The sequence below is a fragment of the Dreissena polymorpha genome, chromosome 4, assembly GCF_020536995.1.
Source record: "Dreissena polymorpha isolate Duluth1 chromosome 4, UMN_Dpol_1.0, whole genome shotgun sequence".
Classification (NCBI taxonomy): Eukaryota; Metazoa; Mollusca; class Bivalvia; order Myida; family Dreissenidae; genus Dreissena; species Dreissena polymorpha.
This window is the reverse complement of record NC_068358.1, coordinates 86,412,346-86,424,568: the sequence shown is the minus strand read 5'-3', so window position 1 is coordinate 86,424,568 and position 12,223 is coordinate 86,412,346. Positions and strand designations below refer to the sequence as shown.

Below are 12,223 nucleotides of genomic sequence, written 5' to 3'. Positions count from 1 at the left end.
CACCATCTTTTAATAACGGAGTTTTGGCCCTTTGTATCTTGATAAAATGCTTTTTTGAGTGTCAAATATAACACTATTGTGTCCAGAAGCATATTGGCGGAGGATATCAATTCAACGAATGTGCTTGTTTTTACCAGAAACGTGAATCTATTTTGGCTAAGATAGGTTGAAGATTACTCATTATTTAGAAAAGAATGAAATGTTTGTTTGAAATGAATAGTGCATGACTTTAAGCATAATTAGGAACTTAGCCAAACGTTTACAAAAGTGTCCTTTTGTCCAGATGAAATAATGGTTTTTAATAGACATTTAAAATATACATGTAAAAAGACAACGTATTTTTGGGCAGTATATTTGAAAGCTATCTGAAATCATCAAATCAGCAAAATTATGATATAAAATAAAAATAAAATATTCCACATATTTGAAGCATACTCATAGGTTAAGGTTGTTTACACTATATGAGCTGCATCATGCGAAAATGGGTCTTATGCCATGAAGCACAACAATGGTGCCAGACCGGCCTGCACAATCGCACAGTCTGCGCCAGGAGCTACGCTGTCCTCTGTGAAGTCATGCAAGGTTTCTTGGGCACAGTAGCTCTTGACCAGACTTAACACATGTCCAGCCTGTTCTGGGGCTATACTGGCTGCATATGGCATAAATACGATATTTTTGGCTATTGTGTTCCTATTTGTTACCTTGCTTCCACTTGCAGGCCCTAAATGCCCGACTGAGAGCGGAGGTGCAGAAACAGGGCTTCCTCATGAAGACGGGATCCAATAAGAAAGGTAGGTCTTTATTTTAAAAAAGCAAACTCATACGCTACTAGTAGTAGTAGTAATTGTTGTTTTGAGTATTTGTGTACTAGCCTTTGTTAATTTTTGAAAACAATTTGATTTACCAACTTAAAAAATCACATTTCGGTAGATATCCTTGAGGGGATTTGCAGTGCACATCTACAGTAAACAATAGTTACAATTTTGTCAGAAGTATATCTCCAAATTGTTATAGGTACCAGAACAATAGTTTAGTTACTATGACATATTTCATTTCAGACTTCTTAAAGAGGCACTGTGTACTTGAACATGGCCACTTGAGTTACTATGTCAGTGAAGCTGTAAGTTGCATTTTATTTACTTCCAAGTTTTTCTCCACAGCTCCTGTTTAGTTTTGGGACAAGGTTCTAAAATCGCTTATGAAACTTTCCAATATGTTATTATTGTTTGTTGAACTTGTAGGCACCTGATTAACTTTTTAACCAGGTTTTTCGAAGGAAAAAACTTGTTATTATATTGGCGAATGTCGGCGGGTGGGATAGCTGGCGGGCAGGCAGAACAAGCTTGTCCAGGCCATAACTTTGTCGTTCATTGTGAGATTTAAAAATCATTTGGCACATTTGTTCACCATCATTGGACGGTGTTATGCGAAAGAATTACGTCGATATCTCCAAGGTCATTGTCACACTTTGAGTTCAAAGGTCAAAAATGGCCATAAATGAGCTTGTCCGGGCCATTACTATGTCGTTCATTGTGAGATTTTAAAATCATTCAGCACATTTGTTCACCATCATTGGACGGTGTGTCGTGTAAGAATTACGTCGATGTCTCCAAGGTCAAGGTCGTCAGGACTAAAAATAGATTGATTTTGAAACAAGGGGGGGTAACTTTGAACAATCATTAGCAATTCACATTTTAAGTTGTCTCCCTTTATCAGACTTTTTTTATGCTCCCAAAGGAGGGCATATAGTGATCGGACCATCCGTCCGTCCATCTGTCTGTCTTTCCGTCACACTTTGCATTTAGGTTTCACATAGGTTTCGAAAAATGCTCATAACTTCTATTTCCCTTCACATAGCAACTTGATATTTGGCATGCATGTGTATCTCATGGAGCTGCAACTTTTGAGTGGTGAAAGGTCAAGGTCAGCCTTTAAGGTAAAAGGTAAAAAAACATGTATCAAAGCGGCGCAGTAGGGGGCATTGTGTTTCTGACAAACACATCTCTTGTTTCAACTTGAAATCAAGGTTGCCACGAGTAAAAATAGATTAAATTTGAAACAAGGTGGTAACAATGCACATTTTGAATTGTCTCTCTTTATCAAACCTTTTTTTTAATTATTGAAAACCTGGTTTTGTGACAATTTTGTTAGTTGTTAGTTTATTAACCTGCACTTTGTTTATGTGTTGCCTTCCTCATCTTATGATATTTTCTATTTTTAGAGCAAGGTGGAGAAGGATCGCATCGACAACGAGTCAATCCTGTGTGTACAGAGCATACCTCATGACAAGTAGGTGGTGTCTGAATGTCATATGACGCATGGCTAAAGACATGATGTATGAAAATAGTTAAGCATTTTGTTTACGTATCCCTATGAATGTTTGTATCATTAAATTCATCATTAAATTATATGAGGTCAAATAGTTTTCAAAATGTTACTTATTTAGTCGAACAGTTTTCATCGTAATCATATTTTATTCAAACGCTTGTTCGTAGAGCCAGACAATTTTTATGCTCCCCATATATAAAGATATATATGGGGAGCATATAGTTGCCAGTTTGTCCTTACTTCTGTCACCTTTTTATGCTCCCCGAAATAAAATGTCGGCGGATCATATAGTTGCCAGTTTGTCTTTACTTCCATACTTCCCTATTACCGTCACACTTTTGTTACCGTTGCTCATTGCGCCTTCAATACTGTACCAATCTCTTTCATATTTGGCATGTAGGTACCTTACATGGACCTCTACCTTTTGATGAGGTTTGAGGTCACTGGGGTCAAGGTCAAGGTCACTGAGGCTAATAATAGATTTTTCTGTCACACTTTTGTTACAGTTTCTCATAGCACCTTCAATTCTTTACCAATCTCTTTCATATTTGGCATGTACGTACCTTGCATGGACCTCTACATTTTGATGAGGTTACTGGGGTCAAGGTAAAGGTCACCAAAGCTAATATTAGATTTTTCTGTCACACTTTTGTTACAGTTTCTCATAGCACCCTCAATACTTTACCGATCTCTTTCATTTTTGGCATGTACGTACCTTGCATGGACCTCTACCTTTTGATGAGGTTTGAGGTCACTGGGGTCAAGGTCACCAAGACTTATAATAGATTTTTTCCATCACACTTTTCTTACAGATTCTCATATTGCTTTTATATTTTGCATACTTCTTTACCAACATGACCCCAACCTATAAACAAGAGCAGACAACTGTATCAAGAATTTTGTAAGACTTATCGCCACTTTTCCACTTAGAATATGCATATTATTGATAAATCTATGTTAAAGTTTGCGAACCATCCCAAATATTTTCTATGTCCCTTGACATATTGCTTTTATATTTTGCATACTTCTTAACCAACATGACCCCAATCTTAAAACAAGAGCAGACAACTGTTTCAATAATTTTGTAAGACTTATTGCCCCTTTTCCACTTAGAATACGCATATTATTGATAAATCTATGTTAAAGTTTGCGTACCATCCCTAATATTTTCTATGTTCCTTGATATATTGCTTTTATATTTTGCATACTTCTTGACCAACATGACCCCAATCTATAAACAAGAGCAGACAACTGTATCAATCATTTTGTAAGAGTTATGGCCCTTTTTTCACTTAGAATATGCATATTATTGATAAATCTATGTTAAAGTTGGCGTACCACCTAAAATAGTTAATTACTATCATGATGTCACTGTACCTGTCAAGTTGAATTTGGCCTTGACTTTTGAATGACGCAAGGTGAAATTAATAAATTTTATTTAAATGGCCATAACTTCTTTATTTATGATCAGATTTGATTCATACTTTGACATAACAACACTTACCTGACATACCACAATGGACTCCACCCAAACCATCCCAACGCCCCCACCCCAGAATCCCCCCCCCCCCAATTTTTTTTCTTTTTTTTCCTTATTTTTTTAAAGATCATTTATTAAATGACCACACACCCACATTATACCCTCCTCTCCATGATGGCTTACGTTATACTGTCAAGCACTCGAATAGTCGAGCGCGCTGTCCTCTGACAGCTCTTGTTTTTACAGATTCTCATAGCACCTTCAATATTTTACCGATCTCTTACATATTTGGCATGTAGGTACCTTGCATGGAAGTCTACCTTTTGATGAGGTTTGAGGTCACTGGGGTCAAGGTCACCGAGACTTACAACAGATTTTTTCCATTACACTTTTCTTACAGATTCTCATAGCACCTTCAATATTTTACCGATCTCTTACATAATTGGCATGTAGGTACCTTGCATGGACCTCTACCTTTTGATGAGGTTTGAAGACACTGGGGTCAAGGTGACAGAGGCTAATAAAATATTTTTTCCGTCATACTTTTGTTACAGATTCTCACAGCGCCTTCAATATTTTACCCATCTCTTACATATTTGGCATGTAGGTACCTTGCATGGACCTCTACCTTTTGATGAGATTTGAGGTCGCTGGTGTCAAGGTCACCGAGGCTAATAATGTATTTTCTCAAGTCACACTTTTTTCCCACACAACCCATATATTGACAAAGCATTATTGGGGAGCATCCATCAGTGAAACTGATATTCTTGTTTTTGTTAAATATGGTCCTTTTAGTTTAATTTTTCATGTTTCACCCTATTCCCCACAGAACATGATAAATTATAATTCTAATAGGTAAGCAAAGTTTTATGTGTTTTTTATGCCCACACTTAATGAGGGAGGGGGAATTTAGATTCGCCTTTTTATGTCCCCCAGTCTATACTGGGGAACATATTTTTTTGCCCTGTCTGTTGGTTTGTTTGTTTGCGTCAAACTTTAACATTGGCCATAACTTTTGCAAAATTGAAGATAGCAACTTGATATTTGGCATGGGTTTGGAGCTGCACATTTTGAGTGGTGAAAGGTCAAGGTCATCCTTCAAGGTCAAAGGTCAATGTAAAGGTTAAATATATGGGGAGACATAGTGTTTCACAAACACACCTTGTTCCATATGTCCTTCTGTCTGTCTCAATTTTTGTCTGTAATCATGAATGCTCACTGTAAATCAAACTGTTTTCATCCTTCAATTTTGATAGTTTATCATTGCTTTTAACAAAGGGTGTGTATTACTATTTAACAAGCAATGCTTGTTCTTCCCTCATTTCAGACAAGTGGGTTGTTTTGAGATCAGCACCAACAAGGAGAACAACAGGGTGTACTTGTTTGCTGCCTCCTCCGATGAAGAGCGATTGGGCTGGATGCAAAGTATAGCACAGGTAAGCTTATAGCAAATGGTTAGGCTATAGCACTTGCAAGGCTATAGCACAGGCAAGGCTATAGCACAGGTCTTCATAAATCTTCATAGTTGAGACCTATGGCTTGAACTTTGTATCAATAGCATATTTCTAGTTCCCATTTATCCAAATCTTAACAGCCAATTTATAAATAAGCCAACATCCTTGCACAATATCTACACGGTTAAAATTGAGTATGCTATTCATGGATTTTTGCATAAGATTATTAGAGACTTGCATGTCCGTGTGCACTTTCTAGTAGAATGGACTTGATGTTTGTTAAGAAATAAATAGACAGTATGTTGTTAGTATAACATAACAAACTATATTACATCACAAACTATATTTACATGTTACAACAAGCTAAATGCTTATATGCATGTTGTATTGAGGCCTTAATATAAAGCTATTGTTTCCGATTTAACACTGATCAGCAATTATAGTTTTGGGCTCCTTCGTAATTTGTGCTGAAAATAATGGTAATAATATTCAAAGCCGTATACTTACTGCCTGCAGGTTTGCTGTCCCGTGAAGTTGATGGACTCTATGAGGACCAAGAGCTTTTCCCTGGCTGGATACACCCACCTAAAGACTGCCCTTAATGTGGTGAGTTGAACGTTCATAGATTGGCATAATGTTGCTATTGTCTAGGATCAAATTGCTTGATGTAATGTTTGCTTCAGGCATGACATGCAGTGTGAAATGCATTTTAATGAACTATTGAACCTTCAAATCCAGTAGTTTTGTTTCGTCTTGTTTAATATCACTCAACATCCACTTGTATTGATGCAGTAATATAAGAAAACTTATTCATGGTTCGCACAGGGCTTGAAAAGTGCTTGAAAACGAGTCCTAGGCTTGAAAAGCCCTTGAACTAAGGTTGGCCTTGAAAAAGTGCTTGAAAAGTGCTTATTTCATGTAAAAAAAGCCTTGAAAATGTTTATTTCTGCTCAAAATTACTTATATCATCGCTTTGATTATAAACTTAAATCGTTCTAAAGGGAAATATTACGAAAATTTTTCATAAATTCCTTCGCGCAAAAAGTTGAGTACGAAATATAAGTTTTGTACACTATTGAGTACGAAACGTTATGCGTACACGTCACAGATTATGTGTACTACGTCAGAGGTTCTCCATTGTGATCAATTTTTGCGAGTGAAAACGCAGTGATGGGGAAGTGTCGTTTCAAACCAGGGTGGTTAACTGAATATTACTGGGTACAGAAAAACAAAGGACATTCGAAAAGCACATTGTCGGGTCTGTATGAAGACCATTGGTGTCGGGGGATGGGGGAAAGTGCTTTGAAAAGCCACGAGAAAGAGGAAACCCACAAAGAAAACATGAAATTGAGAAGCAATGTGTTTGCTTGTAATAACTTTAAAAAGTAAATACATACAGTCATTTAACCAGTTAAGAATCACCCGGCAAAAACGTTTATTCTTTTGACCACAATAATTTCTTTCGGGATTTAGTGTCAATGTGAGAAGATGTAAAAATAAAGGGTAACATTTATTTTGTATGATAACAGGGTAGGCCAGACGGCATATGCAGTTTTTTGTCAAAAATAGCCAATTAATTTCACCCTTCGGAAAATTATTAAAAATCATTCAACTTACAGAATTAGTATTTCAAAACATTGTCATAGCATTTGTTTTCAATCAGCAAAAAGTTTATTTGAAAATAATAAAGCCTTCTATATCCATATGCACATTTCAAAACATAACTCCTTCAATCAGTTCTGGTTAACTTTTTGCTGCATTTTTCTACTCTGTAAGCTATTTACAAAAGATTTGTTGCTAAAACTTTGTTAATTTATTCCTTTACCTATTGTATATCTTAGACACTTATCATTTTGTTTTTATTGGGGCATTATGGAAAATTAAAATCAAATTAATCGGAACTGCTGATAATCCGGAACTGGTTGACAAACTGTATGTGAGACTCGTTGAGTTAAGGATGGAAAACATGTATGCAATAACTAAAAATAACATGTATGAGTTATTGTGGAATAATTTTAATTTTTTTGAGCAAATAAATGATATTTACTGTGTTATACTTGCTTGAAAATGCATTTTTTAAGGAAACTAACGAACGGTTCTCGGCCTTGAAAATGTAAATCTGGCCTTGAAAAGTCCTTGAAAAGTGCTTGAATTTAGGTTTGAGATTTCTGTTTGAACCATGTTATTGTTCCAGGATTGGCAAAGGACATGGTTTGTGTTGGAAGGCAGGAAATTGCTGTTTGTTGATGAGGTTTGTGTATTTCTTGTATACGTATAAGTGCCTGGCTCTGGGAAAACGGGTCTTAAAGCTTGTGTGTAAAGTGTTGTTCCAGTTGCACAGACTGAACAGAGACAACACTTTCTGTTTTCATTGATTTTTTTTGTTTAGAGGAAATATTGCACCCTTGGTGTAAAAAGGTACCATGTAACATTGAAAATAGAAGACACATGGTACCTTTTTGCATCAATGGGGTGATATTATCTTCGTAACAAAAATCCCACTTAGGTGGAATTTGTTGTCTCTTGTTAGCCTGTGCAGAATGCAGGGGCAAATTTGGGATAACACTTACCACACATGCATTCAGCCCAGTGTTCTCAGAACAAAGCTCAATGTATTGTATTTTTGTTATACTTTAAATGTTGTACTAAGTAACTACTTACAAAAATGGTAAATTGTGAATGCAATATGTTCTTACAAAGACATATGCACATTAGGTTTAGTTCAATCGAGGAATAGGTTTACCCCGTTTTAATATATTTTAGTGGAAAGTAAATGGGTACATAAAGAAAAAAAGTTGTGAATTGTCTGACAAACTATCTTGAAGGCAGAATGATTTATGTTTGTTTCATTATTAGAATGATGATTGGGATGAGGGGGATTTTGGCATTTTTGCATACAGTCCACTCTCGTTATCTCGAAGTCGGCGGGAACAATAAAAAATATCGAGATAACGAGAGTTCGAGATATCCGATTAGGCGTTTTCAAAGAAAAAATGAGACGAAAATTTACCTTGTTTTTAACATCTTAATACCTGCTAAGTTATCTAACTAAAGCCGTCACCGTGTGGCATAATACTCTCTTCCTGATATATACGCGTTTTACGAGGCACGAATAATTTTTTTATTTAAATGCTTAAAATGACGTTTTAAGTATAACAGAATTGCATGAACACATGCAGTTATAATTTTTCTAAACTGTCGAGTAAACGACGGTGTATATACGCAAAAATATAACTCAATGCATTTTGGAATGTTGTTTGTAAAAACAATTAGTCTTTCGGCCTTTCGGCAGGCTGTGTATTAATTGCAGTTAATTGATGTTCAAGTGACACTTAAAGTGACAGGCCTTAATCAAGATTTAATTGCTAACGACATTGCACACGTGTGATCATTGATGTAATTAACGGATCGATTTTCTACTGCACAGTATCGGGAGCAGCCGGGGGAAGCGGGACGGTGAAGTATCAAAGAAAAAGTTTCTTACCTTTTGCCGACACTGGGAAAGTTATTCGCACTTCGAGATAAACCACAGTAAAAACATGTTAAATCGGGAATCGGGACAAAAATTTATATCGACATATCAAATTATTCGACATAACAAAAATCGAGATAAGCGATGTTTATTTATATAGATAAAGAAGGAAAAAAAATGGGACATTGAGCTTACTTCGACATATCGAGAATATCGAGATATCCGATGTCGAGATAACGAGAGTGGACTGTATATAGTTTGTCCTTCAAACTACTTCTTCATTCATGTGTACTGTGAGATTGAAGGTCAAAATGTTGGTCGTACTTCTTAGTGTGTCAAAACAGTATTTATCACCTTGAGTATTAGGTCTTGTAATGTTTATTGCAGGGTGAACCTGAACGAAGTGTAGATGTGATAGATCTACGTCGGGTCACTAGCATCACTAAGATAACACAAGGTAAGTTTTTAAGATAAATGTTTGCTTCCCAGCCTCTGATATGCCATGGCTAAGCTTGGTAATCAGTTTCTTGATATTTGGCCAATCTTTGTTACCAGCTTTTTTATGTTTGGCCTAGCTTTGTGATCAGTTTCTTGATTTTTTGCCAATCATTGAAACCAGTTTCTTGATGTAAGGTCAGATTCTGGATTTTTGCCTAAGCTTTGTAACCAGTTTTTTATGTTAGGTCAAGCTTTCAATCAGGTTTTCAATGTTTGGCCTTGATTGTGATCACTTTCTGGATGTTTGACCAAGCTTTGTAATTAATTTCTTGATGTAAGGCCAAGCTTTGTAACCAGTTTCTCTATGTTAGGCCAAGCTTTGTAACCAGTTTCTTAATGTTTGACCAAGCTTTGTAACCAGTTTCTTGATGTTAGGCCAAGCTTTGTAACCAGTTTATCAATGTTTGGCCAAGCTTTGTAACCAGTTTCTCAATGTTTTGCCCATGTTTGTTTTGTGCTGATATACATATATACCTTTTTTTCAAAAATAATCTATCATATAAATGAGATATATGTGTCAAAAGTGCTTTCTTTTATTTTTTTTTAAACCTACAAGATGAATACCTCAAATAGTGTCCTCTCCTTAAACATCTCCATATATTGACTCATACTGGGTATAACTCCTATTTGGAGTACATCACAATAAGGTTGATTTGACACACATTTTCACGGCATCAATTACCCTTTTTATGTCCCCCACTATAGTAGTGGGGGACATATTGTTTTTGCCCTGTCTGTTGGTCTGTTGGTCTGTACGTTGGTCTGTTTGCGCCAACTTTAACATTTTGCAATAACTTTTGCTATATTGAAGATAGCCACTTCATATTTGGCATGCATGTGTATCTCATGAAGCCGCACATTTTGAGTGGTGAAAGGTCAAGGTCAAGGTCATCCTTCAAGGTCAGAGGTCAAATATATGTGGCCAAAATCGCTCATTTTATAAATACTTTTGCAATATTCAAGATAGCAACTTGATATTTGGCATGCATGTGTATCTCATGGAGCTGCACATTTTGAGTGGTGAAAGGTCAAGGTCATCCTTCAAGGTCAGAGGTCAAATATATGTGGCCCAAATCTCTTATTTTATGAATACTTTTGCAATATTGAAGATAGCAACTTGATATTTGGCATGCATGTGTATCTCATGGAGCTGCACATTTTGAGTGGTGAAAGGTAAAGGTCATCCTTCACAAGGTCAAGGTCATCCTTCAAGGTCAAACATCATATAGGGGGACATTGTGTTTCACAAACACATCTTGTTCTCTTTAAATATGCTTAAAGAATGTTATAATCCTGTAAATGGTTGACCCCCCCCCCCTGCAGATTTCATCTCTTATACCCACAAATCTTGACCTTGCCTTCTGTATACCTATTCAAAACTTCTGTTGCACATATTGCAGGTATTGACTCGTGCAAGACGTGTCTAGAGACTGGTTTCCAGTTCCTGATGAAGGTGCGCCAGGAGACAGAGAGAATGCTGTACTTCCAGGCAGACCTTGTGAGGGACACGGGGCGTATGTTTGGGGAATTGGAACACGCTGTCAAGGTACACTAACCTGTACACTTTTGGTTGATATGTTTTTAAGAATTGTTTGGGTTTGAATTGCAACAGAATCCAGCGTTTAGATACAAGCAGTTTAAAATGTTCTCACTTTTGACTCCTTCACATGATCTGCCTTGCATCATTTTAATGCAAAATCTATCAGGGAGCTTATATTATAATATTTTCTATTTAATATTTTTTTCATAATAAAATAAGCCTTTTTTTTTCAAATTTATATTTAGAAATATTTGCAGAGCATTGTACAAATATGCAGAAACAAAAGTTCTCTGACTTCCGTATGTTGATCCCTTAATCCTTTCAGTGCGGGAACCAAATTTTAAAGGCCTTTGCAAACAGTTTGGATCCAGATGAGACGCCACAGAACGTGGCGTCTCATCTGGATCCAAACTGTTTGCTATTCTGATAGTATTCTTTGAAAAAAAAATAAAGAAAATGCTTTTTTTAGAAATTCAGCAGACGACATTTAAGCAGACGACAAATTTCCCAGCATGCAAAGGGTTAAACATTAATTTCACCCCTGCACATTTCAAGCACATGGTTATTTGACTCCTGTCTGTTGAAATACCTGTACAACTGTTTAACTTATTTTGTTTACATAAGCATACTTCATTATAAATTATACTTCCTCTATATAACATAAGAAAATGGTTGTTTGCCATCAGTATGGGGGTGACACTATAGAGGACCAGGTGTTGACGGTAGAAGAGATTCCTGTCATCGTGGAGACCTGTGTGACATTCATTGCTCAATTTGGTGAGTGATTTCATTGATGGGTAAATGTTAGTGACTGGTAATAACATCCACTTCCAATCCTTTTTGATGATCCATTCTCATACAAAACTTTTGTATTTCCATATTTCCAGTGCACTTATATATGTTTTACAACTGTCATTATGTGTATTTGTTACAGTAAAATAAAAATAAATGATGTGCCCATTTGCATACGTCTCTTATTATACCCCCATTACCATTGGTAATGGGGGTATAATGGAGTCACCTTGTCGGTCTGTCCCGAAATCTTGTCCGGGCAATAACTATGTTGTTCATTGTGAGATTTTAAATTACCGTAAAAATGCAGTCATAAGTCGAGATTTTTTCCTCAAAAATTTGATTAAATTTACAGTCTCGACTTATGAGGTCGTCCATGAAAAATAATGATGACATTCTACTAAGATCGATCCCCGCAGAAATGGTTAAAGTTGTTGTTGTTGTTGTTGTATAGAAAACTTGTTGAAATACGACACACAAAATTTCCTCTTTTAACTGATACTTACCAATTAATATAACCACAGTTTGCCGCAACATTTCCCTTGTTTTTATTTTCATAATTTAATCCAAAGTTTTCATGTAACAGGTGTTTATTTACAACCAAACGTGTAAACAAAAGATCGAGTCATTTTTAAAGTAGACCAAGAATTGGCAACCTG

The 12,223-nt window shown here is 36.1% G+C and overlaps 1 protein-coding gene across 9 annotated transcripts in view; it reads left to right on the top strand.

The window, feature by feature from the left end:
- LOC127879450 (arf-GAP with Rho-GAP domain, ANK repeat and PH domain-containing protein 1-like) overlaps positions 1-12,223 on the top strand; it is a 194,743-nt gene that overhangs the window by 120,187 nt on the left and 62,333 nt on the right. For all 9 annotated transcript variants that reach the window (XM_052426286.1, XM_052426284.1, XM_052426282.1 and 6 more), the window contains 9 exons: positions 719-791; positions 1,059-1,120; positions 2,222-2,289; positions 5,136-5,244; positions 5,779-5,868; positions 7,457-7,513; positions 9,122-9,191; positions 10,633-10,778; positions 11,459-11,549. In XM_052426286.1, the coding sequence (XP_052282246.1) occupies positions 719-791; positions 1,059-1,120; positions 2,222-2,289; positions 5,136-5,244; positions 5,779-5,868; positions 7,457-7,513; positions 9,122-9,191; positions 10,633-10,778; positions 11,459-11,549 (766 nt within the window). The remainder of the gene's footprint in view (positions 1-718; positions 792-1,058; positions 1,121-2,221; positions 2,290-5,135; positions 5,245-5,778; positions 5,869-7,456; positions 7,514-9,121; positions 9,192-10,632; positions 10,779-11,458; positions 11,550-12,223) is intronic.